The sequence below is a fragment of the Rhamphochromis sp. 'chilingali' genome (genome assembly GCF_963969265.1).
Source record: "Rhamphochromis sp. 'chilingali' genome assembly, chromosome: 4".
In the NCBI taxonomy this organism is placed as follows: Eukaryota; Metazoa; Chordata; class Actinopteri; order Cichliformes; family Cichlidae; genus Rhamphochromis; species Rhamphochromis sp. 'chilingali'.
The window spans coordinates 10,066,226-10,088,748 of NC_137948.1; the positions used below are offsets into that span (position 1 = coordinate 10,066,226).

Sequence of the window (22,523 nt, forward strand, 5' to 3'; positions counted from 1 at the left end):
CCATCTCCTGTATGAGCCTCTTTCCTTTTCCTTTCCTTTCTTTAACGTCTTTCTAATGTGCAAATTCAGGATGACATCAGTCATTTTGATCGTATGACCCATCAGATCTCCAGAAACACTCTTCAGGCTTTGGTTGTAGATCATTAAATTGCTAGACGGTCTGATTTTTTACGCCGCCATATCTGTGCACCTTCAGGGGGTAAAAAGGCGCAAAGACGGGTCTTTCTCTGTCTGTGGTGCTAGCATTCACAGGGATAAAACACAAGAAGAGATCTGATCCGCTCAGCCTCTCTTTGTTCTCCTCCATTAAGATTTCTCTCTCCTCCACATTTTCACACTCCCTCCCTGGATTTATTTCTCACACATCATACCAGTTACCTCCTCCTCCTCTTTGCTTTGGTCACCTCAGTGAATCTCATCTCTCTAATCCAGGATCAATGTAGTGCCCTGTCACATCTGTGAGTGCTATGGATGTATTATAATAAGTCCTCGGGAAGCTGCTGTGGCACAGCATACGTCTCGCAAAAACTGTTCTTGCTGCTCAGCAGCAAATCCGCCACCAGTTGGCTGCTCTCATCTCCAAATCTGTCTGTAGCCCTGGCTATATAAGTAGCTCATTATTTCAATTTGTTCATTAATATTGATAGTTAATTGCAAATGTTTAATGTGTTCAAGAATGTATACAAATGCCTGCAAAGTATGTGATGTGTGTCAGTTAAATGCACAACCTTTTTATTTGTATTTTGAGGTTTATGTCATTATTTTTGATATGGTATTGATATGTACTACAGCTCCAGTGAACCCTGAAGTAGTCTCAGGTAGAGGGGTGGGAGTAAGTGGGGAGCCGTGTGCACTCTGCAGGAAGCGAGAGAGACGAGAGCTGAACAGTGTCGAGTGAACGCAGAGTTCATAGAAGGGCGACAGACGCATTTTCGGGTTAACGGATAGTTAACTGGAGTCGAGAACTGTTGTACCCTACTGTGAGGTAAAGGTGGATTTTGTCTGACACTTGTACCCAATGTTATTGTGTAAAACGGATTAGCGCTAACACAGCCGCTAGCACAACTGCTAACATAGCCGCTAGCGTAGCCTAGCATATTCGCTAAGCTCTTGTTCTGCTCTGTTTTTATTTATTAAGCTAATGCTAAGATTGAATGTTATCGCATGTGAACTGGCATTTAGCGGAGTTGTGTGATTCAGTAGGAGGAGACGGACGTCTTGCTGGTGGTCAGAGAGGTCCCTTCTGCTGGTGTGCTGAAGTTATGTGTTCACGTGGGAGCACGTGGAAAGGACGACTGTGAGTGCTGCTGCCGCGGCCTGCTGGTAGCCGTGACCCAGTTTCCCCGCTATCCCCTTGAACTGCCTGGAGGTGTGAGTACTGTTGTTTGCACGTGCTTTTTATTTTTACTGCTTGGCAACAAGTGAAGCGACCATATTGTTTTAGGTCCCAACGCACCCGAGCCACGACTCAGGCCTGCAACGAGGGGTTTGCTAGCAGAAAGACTGTAGCACTTGAGGTGTGTGTGTGTGTTTGGTGAGAGTGCGTGTGGGCCCACAATATTATTTGATTATTTTGTTTCTGTTGAGGTAGATACCTTATCATTGTTTAACAAACTTTATTGATTTTACTTATTTTCTTTGTGTTGTTAATTCAGCATTCACTAAAGTGGAGTTAACTTTATAATTGACCTGCTTGTGTGTGATTTATTTCCATGTAGTGTAGTTTTATTACATATTTAATAGGGGTGCAACGATACACAAAATTCACGGTTCGGTTCGGTTCGATACTTTGGTGTCACGGTTCGATATTTTTTCGATACAAAAAAAATGTTCATGCCTTTTTAATTTGTCATTTATTAAAATTATAAATATATATTTTAACTCAAAAGTACAGTTTTTAAATTTAACCCTAACCCTTGTACGTGTTTTTTATTTTGACAGCGAATGCGCACCTGCGGACCACTTATGTGCAGCCCTGGTTATTTAGCTCGTCATATTGCAGCCACAGAAATTCTTTTGTCCATGAAACCATAAAGCTGCACTTTCTTTTTGCCTTATAGTCTGATTTGTCATAACTTCTCCGTTTTGTGGTAAGCTTTTCTTTGGCTGTCACTTCTTCACCCTGACCTGTCTTATTTGGCTCAGCAGAACTGAAATGCTTTTACACACTCACTCACATAAGCTCAGCGATTCTCTGCGCGATCAACCTCTCACATGTTTAAGCTTGCTGCGGGAGATTTCACTTGTCATGTTTGCATAGTAAGCTAACGATTAATAAGACGATGTCAGAGGAATTGGTGCACAAATTATCATCACTCACAGATCAGTGCTGTCGCTCTCTATACACAGTTCGCGCGATTGCAAAGTGAAAGCAAAAAAACAAGCGCAAATTCAAACGCGATTTCAATATGTCACATATTGACAGTGGCTCACCGATGCCAATGACATAATTACCCAGCTACATTTCCGAAAGAATGCAAAAGCATTGACATATATTTTTCTTCCTACAATAGCCCGACTGGAAAAATCGCTAGCTCCGGGACGTCGGGCTAGCGATATTGCAAGCCCTGTATCTGATTGAGGAATCACTCATCTTTGGAAAAGAGAGTTTATTACAGAGAAATGTCTCTTTCCAAAATAAAAGCTATACTATCCGCTTCTTCTGGGCTATATTCTCAGCAGCATAAGGAGAATCATGTGCTAACAGCTGTCTAAATGACTCGGCTAAAGTTAGTAGCATGCTTGTTGTTTTTGTCTTTGCACTAGGATGATGTCGGCGTAAATGTGCAGTCATATTCGTTGTGTTCCCACTAGTGCTTTCAGGTTAATCTCGTTGAAATGACCTTAACGCCGCAACACGGCAAATCTCCGTTAACGAGCTACCGCCGATCGCCCCGTGCATGGGGCTAGACGGCCAACACGTTAACGAGCTAACTGTGCTAACACACTAGTTCCCACCCATGTAATTGAGCATTGTGTGGCACATCCAACATACTGTTTTACTTTAGTCCATGACTCGCTTACCTTCAGGGTCATACGCCACATGAAAACCAAAATAATTCCAAACACCAGATCTGAATGAGGGTGGGGGAGGTGCCCTGCGCTCTTCCTTCTGACGATGCTGTCTGTGTTGAGCGCTCAGTGGATCTGCGCTCGACAGTGCAGCCTAGGCGGAGTAGTCGAACGCAGATTCACTGAGCGCTCAACACAGACAGCATCGTCAGAAGGAAAGTTGATAAAATAAATTACAAATGTTGTATTGTTCGATACATATGCGTACCGAACCGAAAGCACTGTATCGAACGGTTCAATATCGATACGAATATCGTTGCACCCCTAATATTTAATACCATAAGCATTAAAAAGGGAGTATCAATAGGAAAGTAACAATAGGAACCCAGGGCCCCTCTCAATAGAACGTGGGACGGGTGTTACATGTCTAAGACAGCAGAAAACGTCACTGTGCGACTTGGAGATTTGCTATTTTCAACATTGTGCCAATTTATGGAAATTAGTAAGTAAATACAAGTAAATAAGATATACCAGATTATCTGAAGAGGGTTTATCTAAACTGCTGGGCTTTGTAGCAAAAAATAACTTTGTATTGTTAAAGTAATATTTTTATGTTGTGTCTGTTGCTCTGAAAGCATTTAGATCCTCTTATATATTCTGCTCAATTATTTCTGTTAGCTAGCTCTCTGGAGGTACTGCTTGATCCGTGTGTACTCTTCTCTGGGGTTATATTTCCAGAGTGAGATGTAACATCAGTTGAATATGACAGAGCTCAGAGAAAGCTACGACTGAAAATGATGGACACTGTCACCACAGAGCAATCTGCAGCTCAGTCGAGGCCTGCATTCTGCCCGCTCCTCCGCAGACCTCCATTCAGCAGCTGTTCCATGTTTGGCACTCATTTTTCCCCTCTATCCCAAGGGCCTCTGTCTTAAACATAGCAGTGGATGAAGTCGCCTGACAGAGATGGGATGCGGCAGGTGTCCATCATAACTGTCCCCTCCTCACCTTCCTGCTGGGGGCACATGGAGCGACGGCTGGCTCACTGTTGTCACTAATCTCTGATGGCACATGTTGTTGGTGTCAGATTCCCCCTGCGGATCTCAGCTCTCGTTTTGCCAAATGTTGGGTGGAACAATGCTGAAGTCTTGATTTTTGGTCCCAGTAGATCTCAGTCTGCTACTGCATGCAAAACAGTGTGGGAGCTTAGTATGAAAGCAACGGCATGGTACTTAACAGACACATCCAGCATTATGTAATCAGCTTCAATATTGATTGCATATGTTGCTAGGCTACTGAACTGCATGCCATCACAGTGTGTGGTGTTGAACCTATATTGTGAAAATCCGATGTGTTTACTGAATTGTGTTTTGTTTGCCTGAATGAAATGACAGAATAGAATGTAAATAAAACAGAATGCAATGATTTGCAAATCTCATAGACCCATATTTCATTCACAATAGAACACAGAAATAATATTTCTAATAAAAAAAAAAAAAAACGGAATATTTAATCTGAGAAAATGCACCATTTTAAGAAAAATATCTCATTTTGAATTTGATGGCAGCAACATGTGGATTGGGAAGGACCATTTTTACTACTGTGTAGCATCGATTCTTCTTTAAATAACAGTCTGGAAACTGAGGAGGACAGTCGCTGAATTTTTGGGAGGAGAATGTTGCAACGCTTGCCTCAAGGCGCTTTATATTGTAAGGTAAAGACCCTCACATAATACAGAGAAAACTCCAACAATCAGACAAATCACTATGAGCAAGCACTTGGCAACAGTGGGAAGGCAAAACTCCCTTTTAACCAGAATAAACCTCCAGCAGGCTCAAGGAGGGGCGGCCATCTACTGCAACGGGTTGGGGATGAGGGGAGGGAAACAGGATGATGCTGTGGAGAAGAGCCAGAGAATAATAATAACTAATGATTAAATAGGTTACCGAGTAGCATGTAAGCACATAGTGATCAGGGGGAAAACTCAATGCATCATGGGAAGCCCCCAGCAGCCTAGCCCTATTGCAGTGTAACTAAGTGAGGAATCAGGGTCACCTGATCCAACCCTAACTATATGCTTTAGCAAAGAGTAAAGTTTGAAGCCTGATCTCAAAAGTAGAAAGCATGTCTGTTTTCTGAATCCAAATTGGAAGCTGGTTTCACAGAAGAGGGGCCTGAAAGCTGCATACCATTCTACTTTTAAATACCCTAGGATGGCAGCATATGTTTCTCTAAAACCTTTCAGCTTGCATTGTGCCTTTCCAGATGTACAGACTGACAATACCAAACAAGCACCCCCGCATTTCTACCTCTATAAAATGCAAGTGTGATGTAAACGTTTGAACTGAGCGTTGATGAAAACTGGTGAACAAAAGACAAATATTTTCTGGTGACCTTTAGTTTGCTCTCCTCAGACCTCTCATGGCTTTATCCACACCACACGAGAGCTATAGTCAAGCGGTAATATCATCCTGGTAAGCGAAATACAGGTACCAAGGATAGAGACACAGAAGGAGTATATTATTGAGGCTTCTCTCCCACAGATTCTTCTGGGATTTACAGTCTGATTTGTTCCTGAGATTTTGAGATGTGCTGTGGGAAATCCTTTATTAGTTTTGGGTTTGACATTCAAATGAAAGCTGACATTACACTGGATGCCTTAACTTCCCTGCTGCCATTTCCTTTGTATTCTGTCTTTGCCGCTTATTCTTGTCTCAGACTGCAGGAGGGTGATGTATGGCAACACTTGGGAAAGATTTCTGTCTGTCTGTGATATTAAATATGCACATCTCCCCTCACTCACCAAAGCTACTTTTCTCTCTCTCGTTCTCACATCGTGAAGAACACAAGCACGAATACACACCTCGGGCCCCTAATCACTGCAAGCAACAATTTGTTGTGAACGCTTCACCTAGATCTGCTTTCTGCTGTTGCTGAAAAGAGAGAGAGAGAAAAAAAGATTTGTGCTCTACGGGTATTTTTAATAAATCTCTCGGGGTTTTGTCAAAAAAAAGAAAGACAGAATGAGTGTTGTCACGCCTCAGCACACATACCGAGTCTGAGTGATAGATAGAGCAGAGGCAGGCAGTGGTAAATTGACTTTGTCTGTCTGTCAGACTGAGAGGCAGCGTCGTGGGGATATATCTCTGTAAATTTCAGCTAGTTTCAGATTAGGTTCATGGAACAGATTTGTGGGTAATTAGCTTATTCTGCAACCAACAAGAGGAAGAACACTGACACTTTGTATCATCAGAAGGGAATATTTTTCCCTAATTCCCAACAATTTTCCCTTTTCTTCTGAATATAAATGCATACAAATGCAGAGACAATCTTCTTCTCAATCCTTCTGCAGAAGGAAAAAGTGTCTGTGTTGTTTTAGGGATATTTAACAAGCTTGAGGAAGAATGCACATTTTGCAGTTGCACACAAAAAATTAATTCTTTTCATTCAAATATGCTCAAATTTTATTGTTTAGGTAAGGAGAGTGTTTTATCAGGGGAGACATGGTGGTGGGTTTGAATGTACTGGTCTCCTGAGGGCTTTATGGCGTTCGCATGTTCTGCCTGTGTAGATTGTCTCCAGGTACTTCAGCATCCTCCAACAGGTAGGTGTGGATGTGAAGAGTGTGTGGTTGTCTTACTTACTAAATACAAATACAATGGTAACTAGTTCAGGTTGTATCCCTCCTCTCACCTTGGAACAGCTTGGAAAGGCTTCTGTGACCCTTTGGCAATCGAAAATCTTTCTGACCTAAAGTAACTGATCTAAATCTGAATTTTCATTTTCTGGATGATTGGCCAAATGGTTTCTAGGCCTTTGTGAGTGTGGGTGGATGGATGGATGGATGGACTTTTGAGAGGACTCAAACGTTAATCACCCTTCAAGGCTTTTTGGAGGTAATCCTTGCTGACCTCAACATATGATATACTGATATGTAGAACCATCAGCTGCTCAATCCTGGGTCTATAATACACAATGTCAACCAAATGATGGGCATACTCAAATAATGTTGAGGTGAAAATTAGTATCATGGATCACAGTGATGATGGGTTTCTAAAATGTATTTATTTTTTATCTTGCATATTGTGTTGTAAACAAAATCTGGAAACGTTTTTGAGTTGCTCCTACAGAGATGTTCAAACATAAATACAATAATCTTAGAATTTATTTTGAGTCATCCACAGTGATTTCCTCACTTCTATGAAGGTTGACCAATATTAACACAGAGTGCACAGATTTCGCAGCACTCTGTTCTTCTTCCTCTGCTGACAAGTTTTATACACATGCCGATTTAATTTTCCAGCAGGACTTAACACCTGCTGACAGTGCCACACAGACTGCCAAAGCTACTACAAAATGTTTGCTAACCATGTTATTACTGTGGTTGACCGACCAGCCAAATCATCAGACCTGAACCCCACGAGGAATCTGGGGAATATTGCCAAAAGGAAGACGACAAACACCCGACGCAAAAAGAAAGTGAAGGCTGCTATCAAAGCACCCTGGGGTCTATTAACACCTCACCATGGATTACCTCCATGCCACACTCCACTGATGCAGTGATTCATGTTAAAGGAGCGCAGAGTAAAGAAACTAACATACTTTTCAGGAGTTGGACATTTGTTTTATGATCCTCTGCACAACATTTATTGCCATATCTATAAAAACTTTACACTTTAAGTATGTTTTTAGTATTTATAATCATTAATAATCAGTATTTAGAATTTTACCCCTTTAAATGAGTAATATTTTATTATGTATTTCACTATTTTCTCACCTACACTAGTGCTAAGATTGACCTGATACTGAAAATTTAAAGACACGTCAGGCAGAAATTCTCCACAGTCTCTATTTATCCCACATTTTCAGTCTAAACAGGTAGAGGAACACTGTGTGTTTCATCACTTGCCACACTGGTGGGTTTAGTACTTTTCATAAAAATACACAAAAGTACTGATATTTATAGAGGTTTGTCTTTGTACTTCAGAAGTCATCACCTTATTTTTGTGATTCTGTGCTGCAGACAGCAAATCTTCTACAAGATTGACGTTTTGATCAAATGCACGGAAAGCATGAGTCATCAAAACATTGCGGGTTACCAGAATTGGCTTGAGATATTTTAGGGAGCTGAATATGAATAGACGATTGTTATTCTAACAGGAGACTGCGGACCAGTTCTTTTTTTTCTTTCCCCTTAGAGTTGACAGAATTTGAAATAAAGCAGAAGTGAATAGCACATACGCTAATGAGCTATGGAGTATGAATACAGTTTGGCTGCCTATCCCTTGGTATTTCACCAGCACATATTCTCAGAATTAGCCAAGAACTTGTCCTGTAACTGTCAGTTTAATGTTAAAATCTCCCCTCTCCACATTTTAAAAGGTTCAACCCTCTTCTTGTCTATCATGCCTGTCTGTTCTTTTCATGTTTCCCATTCCATACCAGCCTAAATTTACACACTACGGGAAGAAGTGATAGGTCTTCTTCACGGGACCACATTCCATTTATTTTCTCACAGGAATGCACACTGAGGGATTGCTTATGCTCCTGTCTATATATAAAGCAGAATGCAAGGCTGAGCTCTGAAAGCGCCAGCTGTTCAGATACTCAGAGTCCTCAGTGATATATGCTTGGCTAAAACTGAGATGAGCCCAGATTTAACTAATAATTCAAGTAATATCAGAGTCTTTGTACCAAAATGTATATCCAAAGTATTGGCAAACAGAGCACTAAAACAAAGAAACAAGAAAAATAATCTTTATTTATATTGATAGGTTATAGGTTAGGGTTTCGTAGATCTTAGACATTTTTTTACTCTGTCATCAGGAGTTAAAATGTAATCTGTAATGTATCTATCTATCCTACTAACTTTCTTCATGTCACGGTCCACGTGGCAGACTGTGGGGATGTGGAGGAAAATAGGACCCAAAATGCAGCACTCTTTGATGAAGGCAGTGCGTTTATTTACAGCGATGTAACAATCCAAACAACAATAAATCCCCAGTGCAATCTCGACTCCCGTGCTCTGTCTCCGTTCCTTGTGTACAGTCCGTCAGCTGCTTTCTTGTTTCCAGGGGAAACAAGTATGTTTCTTTGTATGTGTTTCACATACAAATATGTATGTGTTACAAAGGCAGCCGTACCTTTACATAACAGCAGACTGGCACTTACTTTGCACATTTACTGAGAACTGATGGAAAGTCACTCAACGATCCAGCGTCGAGGAGCTCTCAGCTGCACTGCTTTGTAGCTCCCCCGACAATGCTTGATCAGCTGCAGGTGTGTGATCATTTCCTTAGGTGTGGCCAGCCACCTGGCAGGGCACACTCACCAGGCCTGAAGATGCCTGTAAACAGGTGCTCCCAGATACACCTGCATCCACACACACACCCACACATACCTGCCAGTACACAGGCATGAACACAGGAACACCAGCAGTGCAGAAGACACACACATCAAATAATAATAATAATAATAGTCCACACTGCTCACGGACCCCGAGTCCACTTCATCCCTATCATCTTAATGACATCAATAATGACAGTGATTTCAGTCCAAAATTTACCCTTAAGACCTGATATCACTGAATTTCAGTTCAGCTCTTGTGTAATTTGGCATACCTCCACATTTGTCCAGTTTCCCTTCCTTAAGACAGCCACGCTCCCACTGAGACCATTTCTGATGAGGTTCTGGTTGAACAGATGGATCAGCTGAAGGGTCAGATGCATCTCTCAGGTTCTGTGTCAGGTCTTTGCTAGATTTTTTAAGGACATGACTTTCAGATACTGTTCATCTTATGTGAATGTTTTTTAAGCTTGCCACTTCTTTTAACCTTCATTTTTTCCAGTTTCCTGAAACTTGTAAGGACACACTTCAAACCACCATATGCCAAGATTTTGGCTAATAGCTCCTTTTTAACACCTTCTTAGTGCTAAAAACTATTTCATCCCTGCCAATTTGTGTAATCGTTGGCATTTTTTCTAGAATCGACTAAAGAAATACAAACAAATTGTGTTTTTGTGAGAGGATGATAGTAATAAAGTGCCTAAAGGTATAATTTAAAATTGCTTTTTAAATAACTTTTTATTTTTTTAATAATTCATGTGTTTGAGGTATATTTAAAGGTATATTTTTTTCATTTCCAAAAATATTTTAATTTCAATTCAACACTAGTATTAATCCGATATTAATACCAGCATTGGTATTAATACTGTCATGGTCGGCTGTGTGGCAGAGGCAGGCAGGAGTGGTGGACCCAAAATGCAGGATTCTCAGGACACGAGGTTTAAACAGAAAATGCAGCTTGATTGCTGGAGCAGAACATCAAGATAAAATAAAACTCACAAAAGCAAACAAAACTCTAAACAGAGATGCAGGAGGACTGGAAATCCTAAACACGCAGCAAGTGAGGGTGAACAGACATTAACGACGCGACGCTGACACAAAGACACACTTGGGCTTAAATACACTGAGGGAGTCATCAAGGAATTAGAGACAGAAGGGGGACACAGCTGGGAGAAATAAGACCTAACGAGATAGGGGAGAGGTAAAACTGAACTCACTGACATGAGACATGAACTTTCAGAATAAAACAGGAAACTTAACAGACACAGAGAACCAGACAGGACACTGAACTTGACAGGCAGACTCATGAGCAGACACATATATGTATATATATATATATATATATATATATATATATATATATATATATATATATATATATACACACACACATATATACATATATTTATATATATATATACATATATTTATATTAGGGGTGCAACGATACACAAAATTCACGGTTCGGTTCGATACTTTGGTGTCACGGTTCGATATTTTTTGATACAAAAAAAATGTTCATGCCTTTTTAATTTGTCATTTATTAAAATTATAAATATATATTTTAACTCAAAAGTACAGTTTTTAAATTTAACCCTAACCCTTGTGCGTGTTTTTTATTTTGACAGCGAATGCGCACCTGCGGACCACTTATGTGCAGCCCTGGTTATTTAGCTCGTCATATTGCAGCCACAGAAATTCTTTTGTCCATGAAACCATAAAGCTGCACTTTCTTTTTTGCCTTATAGTCTGATTTGTCATAACTTCTCCGTTTTGTGGTAAGCTTTTCTTTGGCTGTCACTTCTTCACCCTGACCTGTCTTATTTGGCTCAGCAGAACTAAAATATATATCTGTCTGTGAAGGTTCTCAGTCATCCAGGTCATCGTAGTCAAATATAAATCCTGCTGCTTTTACACACGCACTCACATAATCTCAGCGATTCTCTGCGCGATCAACCTCTCACATGTTTAAGCTGCGGGAGATTTCACTTGTCATGTTTGCATAGTAAGCTAACGATTAATAAGACGATGTCAGAGGAATTGGTGCACAAATTATCATCACTCACAGATCAGTGCTGTCGCTCTCTATACACAGTTCGCGCGATTGCAAAGTGAAAGCAAAAAAACAAGCGCAAATTCAAACGCGACTTCAATATGTCGCATATTGACAGTGGCTCACCGATGCCAATGACATAATTACCCAGCTACATTTCCGAAAGAATGCAAAAGCATTGACATATATTTTTCCTTCCTACAATAGCCCGACGGGCAGGGCAGAGATAGATTTTGGTACCCCGACTGAAAAAATCGCTAGCACCGGGATGTCGGGCTAGCAATATTGCGAGCCCTGTATCTGATTGAGGAATCACTCATCTTTGGAAAAGAGAGTTTATTACAGAGAAATGTCTCTTTCCAAAATAAAAGCTATACTATCCGCTTCTTCTGGGCTATATTCTCAGCAGCATATTAAACAGCTATCTAAATGACTCGGCTAAAGTTAGTAGCATGCTTGCTTGTTTTTTTTCTGCTTCCACTTGTCTTTGCACTAGGATGATGTCGGCGTAAATGTGCAGTCATATTCGTTGTGTTCCCACTAGTGCTTTCAGGTTAATCTCGTTGAAATGACCTTAACGCCACAACACGGCAAATCTCCGTTAACGAGCTACTGCCGATCGCCCCGTGCATGGGGCTAGACGGCCAACACGTTAACAAGCTAACTGCGCTAACACACTAGTTCCCACCCATGTAATTGAGCATTGCATGGCACATCCAACATACTGTTTTACTTTAGTCCATGACTCGCTTACCTTCAGGGTCATACGTCACATGAAAACCAAAATAATTCCAAACACCAGATCTGAATGAGGGTGGGGAAGGTCCATGTTACAAGGAGAGCTTAACTTCTGTCTCGCTAGCTTGCCCTGCGCTCTTCCTTCTGACGATGCTGTCTGTGTTGAGCGCTCAGTGAATCTGCGTTCGACTACTCCGCCTAGGCTGCACTGTCGACCCTAGGCGGAGTAGTCGAACGCAGATTCACTGAGCGCTTAACACAGACAGCATCGTCAGAAGGAAAGTTGATAAAATAAATTACAAATTTTGTATTGTTCGATACATATGCATACCGAACCGAAAGCACTGTATGAACGGTTCAATATCGATACGAATATCGTTGCACCCCTATATATATATATATATATATATATATATATATATATATATATATATATATATATATATTTAAATATATATATATAAATTTAAACTACATAGTGAAAAAACAGACATTTTCTGTGTTTTAACTGTTATTGTTACTTAATACACTCGACTAAATACTCTATTAGATTAGCACTCGGTTCATGGTCACATATTATTGTCTTAATATGTGCTGGAAGTTCCGGTCTCACTATATGAACATGACCTACTTTGAAACGCACAGGGTGGGTGACCTGTATTTTTCCCGGGATGAAGCTGATGCAACTCCACCACGCCCATATTTCATAATCAAGCATCTCCATTGGTCAGAGACTCCGAGTATGTCTGTCGTGATTGGTCCTCTTTGATGTCTGCTGCTGCTCTGAGCTCACATGTGGGCTGAGAAAAAGGAAGCCACGTTGACACAAAAAAACTGGTGTTTTTTGTGTGTTTTTTTGACACCGGGAAAAGGCGGTCACATCGACACTTTATATCCATCAACGCAGAAACATCAGTTGGAGCGTCTGGATAAGGTATCTTAGCATGTTTAATATGTATCCGCCATGTTTCTCAGTCATTTATGGGTGTAAATCTAGCTAAAAAAAAAAGTTAGCTGGGAAGGGAGCTCAACGGCTAGCTAATGGCTTTATCATTTCAATAAGGATAACGCTTCATAGATTAACGCCCCCTAATAGTTGCTAATTGGTTGTGTAAGTCAGTATTTAACACTGAAAACATGTGAAATCGTGGTTTACGTGGATTTGTACACTGCAGACACAAACTCAGTGCCTTTAGCTCCGTGCACATTCAAATAAAGGCTGAGAGTATTTGTATGATATACGGCATTTAGATAGGTTTTATTTAGATGTAAAGCTCACTGTAAATCAGTAACTGCACTCATATCCTGCTGGAGTCAGCCATGGGTGCTGGAAGAGTGTCAGATGAGTCTTTGGCCATCATTTGTTGTCCGGGCCAGCTCCAGGACGTTTTCTCTCTGCTAGTCAGGCGTAAAATGTGAAAAGTCTGGTGGACTGAGATGACTCTCCCCCCTCCTCCACTGTAGGACAGAAGTGCCACATCATGAGTGTTGGATTCATTGGAGCGGGCCAGCTGGCTCATGCACTGGTGAAGGGCTTCACTGCTGCAGGTGATATGAGTCTTTTAGCTCTTTTTCTCCACTTTGTCCATCTTTCTTGTGACTCTGGGCCTCAGTAAGGACTTATTTTACAGCTGTTATTTATTTCTCTGCTTCCACCTGTCACCAGGTGTGATCGCCACCCACAGGATTACAGCGAGCTCCCCAGACACAGACCTGCCCACGGTATTGGGGCTGAGGGTGAGAAGTTTCCACATAGTTATTGTGATATCCGTCCTTCCCCGCCTCTTCACGTCTTAACATCTGCAGTTTTCATGACAAGTACCCCTGTCTTTTTTGCTCTTTTCCTGTAGAAAATGGGAGTGAACCTGACAACAAGTAACAAAGAGACCGTCAACAAGAGTGATGTGCTCTTTTTGGCTGTAAAGCCCCACATTATCCCCTTCGTTCTGGATGAGATTGGGCCAGACATTGAGGACCGTCATCTCATAGTGTCTTGTGCTGCAGGTGTTACCATAAGCTCCATAGAAAAGGTGAGCATTGGTCTCTTAGTTCAGTTTTTCATTTAAAGGGGCTGTACCAGCACTAATAAATAGATATAAACTAAAATATGAATAATGTTGCATTAAAATCGGTATTTACAGCATGTTCTCTATGTGGATGATTGCATGTTTGTAATTTTCCTGGGAGTAAATTTAATAGAGAGACCATGTTTTGAGTTAGGTTTGATAAAGTAGGTCTTTGTTGTACTTTGAAAGGAGGAAATGTACACACTTAAATGCTCCAAATGTGTTTTACATCTCCTGACTTGTTTCTTGCATATCACTAAGTTAAATTAAGCTGCTCTGGTGTGATTTCAAACACGTCTCATTTACTGACATCGCCTACATTTCCTATTAATTTTACAGAAGCTGCTTCAGTACCGCTCAGCTCCTAAAGTCATGAGGTGTATGACAAACACTCCAGTGGTGGTGAAAGAGGGAGCAACAGTGTATGCCACTGGGACACATGCAGAGGTAAAGAGGGATGAATCGCCTCGTGTTTATTGTCAGAAAAGATAAGATGTATGATCAGGTAGTGGGATTTCAGCTTTATTTTAACCCCATTAACATACATTTTGTCACTGTGGCATTTTTATCAAGGTGGAGGATGGGAAATTACTGGAGCAGCTGATGGCCAGCGTAGGCTTCTGCACGGAAGTGGAGGAGGACCTCATTGATGCTGTCACCGGTCTGAGTGGCAGCGGACCTGCCTACGTAAGTCACTTCGGGGGTGGTTTTGTTTCCCGGAAGGATGACTGTAAAGTCTGATGGATCCAGGTTTTGGCTATTACAGTGAGGCCTGGCACAGATGAAATAATCTGAGTAATCCTTCATCCTAAAATAGACTACATTGGAGCCTGGTGCAGAATTCATTCATTAAAGAGGACCTGTTATACTCATTTTCTATTCTAGCCCATTATGACTCTGCTAGAATAGGTTTTTGTGCGTAAAAATGTTTCTATGCCTCCAAAGAAGTTTTAGTCTTTCCCAAATAGAAAATCAACAGCAATCTGATAAACGTAACCTTTAAAAAAAAAAAAAAAGTTATTCTTGTTTTATTTGCTCAAGGTTAAATACATTATCTCCAGACAGCCAGTAGATTTCAGGTAACAGTGACATCTTGACTATATGTGGACATGTGATGCATATGTCGGGTGTGAGCCCCCCTAAGGACAAGCTTGAGCCAGGTAAAGGGGTTCGGTTAATTATTAATCAGTTATTCCCTTTAAACTGTGCTTTTATCTAAATCCTCAGTTCACCCACTGTCTGAAAGGAGCCGTTTTAGATCCCTCTTAGTTAAACAAAATCTGGTATTCTCATTTCCAGATCTCTATTTCTTTCTTATGGGACTCCAAGTAGTAATAGTTATGCATGATGGAAATACAAAGTTTGTTTATCAGGCCCTCTGTACAGTCTAAAAAAAAAAACCTCTTAGCTTCTGGGCTGAACTTTTGTAATCTGTATATAATCAGTATAAAACCAACCAGACAGCATCGGCCGCTGTGCCAGACTGAAGACACAAGTGTACGATCATGTCAGTTTTTATCGCAATTTCAGTTATTTATCAGTACAGATGCTTAGAGATTTACACATTATACAGAGGGAGATGTTGCAACACTTTGAAAAGATGAGACTTCCTGGAACCAAAAACAACTTTGAAAAGAGAAAAAATGTATTTGGTTCCAGGTCTGACTTCCTCCCCTTTTTTATACCACCAATGATGTCGAGATTTTGTACTATACTACAGCGAGTACTCGCACCCTCAGCACTGGTATTTATGATACAGAGCAACATCACTGTAAACATAACACCTTTTTAAAAAGTGTGTTATTGTTTTATTTGCTCGAGCTCCACTCCAGCTCCTCTGCAACCCTGAACTGGAGAAGGAGAAGAAAATTGATAGATGGGTAATAGATCCCCTTTAAAATTTTGCAGCATCCTTCGTCTTACAGTGTGTCTTACGAGGAATTGATTTATATTTTTATCAAACCACCCTCTCCATTTTGCACTCAGAGCTACTGGGATTTATGTGGATTGATGCAGGAATGATCTGATACGCTGTATTTTTCGAAGACTGGTTGCTATTACTTCTGTTTATCTTCAGCTGTCAGGCTTCACAGCCTGGTCTGAAACTAATCATTAGCCTTTGATAAATTATTTAGTCTATAAGATGTCAAAAATAATGATGTGAAGCGTTCGATTCATGACAGGATGTTGAGAAAAGTAAGCACTTCTTCATAGATGTAAGCAGAAAATGTGTCTTTTTCTGATTAGGTTGATTCAAGAACACATTGTTTTGGCTTCGTACCTGCTAGTCACGACTGCACTGACTGTTTAGAAACCTTTGCGTGTTCACTGTTTTTCAGTGACTGGTAATATTGTGCACATGGTCTCAAGCTTGAGGTCTAGATAAAGGAAAAAACATTGGCAGGTGTGTATGTATATATCCTGTCCATATAAAGGACCTTTCGTGTTTGTGCTGTTGTGGTATTTTTGGGCAGTTTTGTCATATCCTGTCCTTGGTAATTACCTGTAGTGCCACGAGTGTGTTTCCAAATTTCAGTCCTCTTTGCTTTCGAAAATGTCACATCAAATTTCGTGTGTAGCAGGCCGATGTAAGCACTGGTGGAGGAAATCAAGAGTAAATGTGTCTTTGGCTGATGTCTGCATAGAATCTGAGCTTTAGCAGAGATCTTGTAAGAAAGCGGACTTGAAAAATCCTGACTTGATATCTTTTCAGATTTTCTTTTTCTTCTTGAACGATGGTGTTGGTGTTAGAAGTAAAATGTTCATGGGGAAAGAGGTGTTTAAAAACTTTTGTAGATGTTTTGTATTAGATTTGAGTGTTGATTCTTTACAAGCAGTTTAATTCCAGTGATAAACAGAACATAAAAGCTTTAAAGTTACTTCCAAAATGAGTCACTAGGGGCGTTTAAAAAGGCATGCCTTTGGCACGACTTGCTTGTAGTGGGACTCTGGCTTTGGGCAGGTATTTCTAAATACATTTGAAGGGCTCTGAGGACGGTGCAGCACCGTCCAAAGACATACAGGTTGATTGATTAATCCAAATTGCCCATAGGTATGAATGCGGGAGTGAATGTGAGTGCGAATGGTTGTCTGTCTATGTGAGTTAGCCCTGCGACAGACTGGCGACCTGTCCAGGGTGTACCCTGCCTCTCGCCCTGTGACAGCTGGGATAGGCTCCAGCGACCCCCATGACCCTGAAAAGGATAAGCGGAAGCGAATGGATGGACGGGCTCTGAGGATTATTTTCTTTTTTCTGTGCTGGCTGTTCAACAGCATATTGTAAAAACTAGTTCTGGGAGAGCATTTACTTTCCTGCCTCACACTAGACATATTTAGTGGAATGTAAAGAATAAAGGAGAAGCATAAGAAAACTAATCAGTAGCTTAAATTGATCTCTACCCTCACTTGTAGTTTGTTGTCCGTCATTGTTTCCTTCACGATCCAAGAAGTCAAGGCAGATGGTTGTGTCTCCCTGTTATTCATTCTGCTGTTAAAAGGGAGTTCTTCCTCCCTACTGTCGCCAAGTACAACTCACAGTCGATCTTCTTACCTTATATTATAATGCACCTTGAGATCACTGTTATGAACGGATGCTGCAGGAATAAAACTGAATTGAACTGTGAGGAAAAAATAACATTGTGCAGTGCAACTATTGCCTCATGTCTTCTATTGTTGTGGTGCTGCTGGCCAGTTTAGACCTAGTTGGATACATTTCTGCCTCCCAAAAAGATTTTCCCATGGCACTGGATGATTTGCAGATGAAGCTTGCAGACTGTGTCCACCAGGATTTTATTCCGTCCTCAACTTTTTCTGCGTACCGTAATGTAACATTGTATTTCTCAAATCTGTTGAAATGTGGGGTGGCTCTCAAAATAAGCCAAGGGAGGAATGGCTCTGGTCTGAAACGGGCCAGGTGATGTTGAATTTTTGTGATGGGTTTAGATGCTTTAAAGACATGTTGATGACTTTCTTGTTGCTTAAAATAATAGAAAATGTTGTGTTTATACAGGCGTTCACAGCCCTGGATGCTCTCGCAGACGGAGGAGTGAAGATGGGACTGCCGAGGAGGCTCGCTGTCAGACTTGGAGCTCAGGCCCTGTTGGTCAGTAGTGCTAAATCTGTGTGTCACATTCAGGTCTCTTCTGTTGCACTTATTCTAAATATTAAGTTTCCTTGATCTGCTACGCTGCATGTTTGGAGGCAACAAAATTATTAAGCTTGAGTTGCTGTTTTAAGTGCATCCAGCAATTTTGCCGTCTGATAACTGCTGACTTTTGTTCAACGAAAAAATAATGAAACCCAAGAAAAATAAACACCTGCGGGGCACTCGGGCTTGCCAAAAGAGGAGGAAAAGAAGAAGAAAAGGATAAATTTTGATCCTGCAGCTCTTTTTCTGCAGGGTCTGCACAAATTTTAAATTGCTCTTTTTAACATTAAACTTAAATGTAGTTTGATTCTGTTTATACGGCGCTGTTGGGATGTGATTAGGCTTTGGCAGTTTATCAGAGACATTACTGGAAATTACTCATTTCAGTTTTTGTTATCATGGCAGTTGCTTCAGGCTTCGTGTGTGTGTGCGCTTACAAGTTAGATGTTATTATGAATTGTTTTCTACACATTACTTGAATGGGCTGCACAGATACATCTGGGGACTCATTTGGCCTTTTTTTAAAAAAATAAAATAAAATAAAAATGTATCTTTTTTAGCCCTTTAGTTGAACAATAGCATCCACAGTTGATTTACTCGAGGATAACTCCTTAGTCTTTTATTGAATGGGCTAACCCATCCAATCTCATGGTTTTGTTTTGGGGTTTTTTGGTGGGGGGGGATCTTTTCACCGCTGACTCGCTGGCGGGGGGCTATTGTGTCGATATCATGTAGCTGCTTCTTCACCCCATGTTTGGATGGGCTCCATCTCCTTTGTTTTATATTGCAGCTGGCAATGAGCTCATTTGAGCTCCTAACCAGAGCTTGGTTCTTGTGCTGTTACCCTGAGCTTTGTAAGGCTGCACAGCAGAACAAGGACTGCTGTTGACGTATGCAGCACCAAGCCGATTGTATTCCAAGTTATGTATTTTTGGGGGGTGAGTTGTTGTTGTTTTTTTGTTTTTGTTTTTTTTTGTTTGTTTGTTTTTGTAGCCGTTATTGTACAGAAAGTAGGGACAGAGCCGGGAGGAATGACATGCAGGGAAGAATCAAATCCCGAGCCCCTGCAGCATTTCAGCGTACGGTTCGCTCACTCAACCACGAGAGTTAAAACGACACAGAGTTTGTGTTGAGCTGAAGAATTAGAGACAGTTCTTGGATTGATGGGTAATGGATATTGCTCTTTTTTTTTCCTTTTTTCTTTTTTTTTTTTTTTTTTAAGTGGTGTTAATTTGTTTCTTACTCAGTAAATTAAGAGAAATGGTAACCAACCAATCATCCAAGGTGTCATTCAAATATTCGCTGTACACCAGCATGGTGCCGGAAACCTATTTGGCTGGGGCCATCAAATCTGATTCTGCATTGCATACGTGCTCCATTTACAACAGAAGTGACACAGGATAAAACAGATCAGCAGAATTTGCAAACAATAAGTGAGAGAAGACGCTGAGAAGCAGGAGGTTAAAGCTTCACAACCCCTAGTGGCATACAGAGCAACTTTATTATTTGAGCTACGCCTCAGACTTTATTCTCTTGTCCATGCTCTATAGAAATGGATGCCAACACCTGCACTGTTTCTGCAATACCTCCTTTATTTTTACATATTTCTCATGTTCACTTTCAGGGAGCAGCAAAGATGCTGCTTGAGTCGGAGCAACACCCCGGCCAGCTGAAGGACAATGTGTGCTCACCAGGGGGCGCCACCATCCACGCCCTGCACTTTCTGGAGAGCGGTGGCTTCCGTAGCCTCCTTATCAATGCAGTGGAGGCTTCTTGCATCAGGACACGGTGAGAAAATCAGAAAGTCGTTAAAAAAATGTAAAAATTGCAACTGTATATTTCTCAATTGACCCATTTTCCCATTCACTCCACGTTTAGTCCTGACTCAGTTTTGTGACATTTTAAATTGTGTGTCTGTCTTTATCCTTTAGTTATAGTTATCATGGCACACACAGAAAACCTTTCATTTTTAGTGTACTCGTGACATTAGTATTTCTCTTGTCCTCGCAGGGAGCTGCAGTACCTGGCAGACCAGGAGCGCATCTCTCCAGCAGCGATTAAGAAAACCACATTGGACAAAGTGCTGCAGCAGCCTGGAGTCACAGTCGGTGGAGTGGCTAATGGGAACAGCAAATCAGGGCTGAGCTTATTCAATAATCGCGGCTCTGGGCTCAAGAAGAAGAACTGAGTACACAGAGTGGCAGACACACACACACAAAGACACACAAACATGTTACAAGTTTAAGTGTGCCGGCACGTGCACATGTGGACCTTCATGCTGTACATCTATTCAGCCATAGAATTTCAAAGACAGACTCAGGACTGCTCCGAAATCGAATCCAAATGACTTTGCAAAATTATTTATTGATACTTGATTGACGTGCGGACAGCGGACCTCTTGATGACATCGCCACATTACACACAAGCACAGATGTGCTTGTGCACGCTGCTCACAGTTATCGCCTTATGTTGTGATGTGGGATTGCTGTATGCATACACTCACTGAAGAGCGAAAGTGCATTAACAATCTGTCTGTCTGTGCTTTAGCTCTACGGTCTCTGGGGCTGTTAAACGGTAATGACCCAGTGGGCCATCATGAGGTCCTGGTGCACGCCAGGCAGCAGATGGTTGCAACATCAAGCTGTTAATGTACGTCTTAAATGTGTGTCTTTAAAAAAGAAATGAAACCATGTAAATCATCATGTACCAAATAATTATCATTTCTCTTTGTCTGACAGTGTTATGAAGACTGAATGCAGATGGAACAAAAATGTTAACTTTTTTCTTTGTTGTCTGTCACATATAAACACTTAAGGACGTTCAAAGATCATTTCAAACTGTTATACCTCTGACTTCAGCATTGCTGTGCTTTATAAAACCCAAAGGCACTAATTAATGTATTTTTCTTTTTTTTTTATGGAGAACAATGTGATATTCCTATATGGACGGGCAACAAGAAAGCTTAAATCATCTACACAGTGCATCACAGATCATATGGATTATATGACGGTCCTGTTTACTTCTGTATTGCTCTCTGAATTTTTACCCCCATAATGTTACATATAATGTCTATTTTACCTGGTGCATCAGCCACTGAATTGGTATGCAAGTCAAAAAGTTGATATTAAAGAAACAGAATCTGTTTTCTTTGTTCATCCTCTTTTCTTTTCTCTTTTTTTCCCTTCCCTGTTTCCCGAACGCCATTATGCATGTTTCATTTTTATAGTTTACGCTTATGTCCATTAGCTGGTAATTAATGTGCACCCTGGCCTCCAGATGGCGTCCTCTGATCAATGTGACCCATTTAAGCGCGCCTGTAAAGATCAAATTACCGTCTTCACGCTGCTGCCTGTTAATAGAGGCTTAAAAATCAACCTTAATATAGCATCAAATATAACTAAACCACCTCCCTTATTGGAAAAGAGCATTAGCTGTAGTGCTACAATTACATGTTTTATACAATCTCCATTCTAAACTCTCCCCGTGTCGCGTATCATGTCCTCTCGTAGGTCACCGCCTTCTGAATTCTTTCCCAATCAGATCTCTGTGGTAAATTTAGACCTTGTGTGTGCTTTAAATAATGAGAGGTAGACCGGTGTTTCCTTGCTGGCCTCGAGATGCATTGTGATTGGTTGTTTGAAGAGGAAACGCACTCCAATTTTAGACACCTTCTGTTAGCAAGACTTATGACCAAGGGGTGGGGACGTGGTTTTTCTCTCCAGATTCAGTCCTCGTGTGTCCTTAGTCCTCGACGAGATCAGAGACATGAGTGGGGTGGAGCAGGTGATGGTAGGCTACTAAAAGTACCACTTAAATCTACGGAGGACCAAAACTGCCAAAATAGAAAAATAAATTCTCAGTGAGAAATAGTTTAAGGATTAAATGTACCAGATATACACAAAGCTATAAACTTAGACATGAGTTTATTCAAAAATGTTGAATAAATTATTATTTTCGAAATATTTTTTTTAATGAATCTCAACATTCTAAAAGACTATTACTGATTTATGAATGTGTAAATGTTTAGTGTTTATTGATGTGGAGCTTGTTAGATTGATCAGTTCAGTGGTTCCCAGCGAAGCGTCTAACCAGAAAGCGGTTAGCTCTAGGAGGTCATGAGATATTCTGTAACAGTTTATCACCCAAAAATCTGCATCACTTG

General features: G+C 40.9%; 1 protein-coding gene and 1 long non-coding RNA gene across 2 annotated transcripts; both read left to right on the top strand.

The window, feature by feature from the left end:
* Positions 1–691: 691 nt before the first annotated feature.
* On the top strand, positions 692–10,663 carry LOC308396311. The gene is made up of 3 exons (XR_013971545.1): positions 692–985; positions 1,201–1,371; positions 3,751–10,663. It is a non-coding gene; the product is annotated as an uncharacterized lncRNA (long non-coding RNA).
* A 2,261-nt stretch (positions 10,664–12,924) lies between these two features.
* On the top strand, positions 12,925–21,505 carry pycr1b (pyrroline-5-carboxylate reductase 1b). Its single transcript, XM_080880003.1, has 9 exons — positions 12,925–13,082; positions 13,613–13,696; positions 13,815–13,885; positions 13,999–14,178; positions 14,554–14,661; positions 14,788–14,901; positions 18,224–18,316; positions 19,986–20,149; positions 20,372–21,505. The coding sequence occupies exons 2-9, from the start codon at positions 13,630–13,632 to the stop codon at positions 20,547–20,549; spliced, it is 975 nt and encodes a 324-aa protein (XP_080736129.1). The 5' UTR covers positions 12,925–13,082; positions 13,613–13,629; the 3' UTR covers positions 20,550–21,505.
* Positions 21,506–22,523: the final 1,018 nt, after the last annotated feature.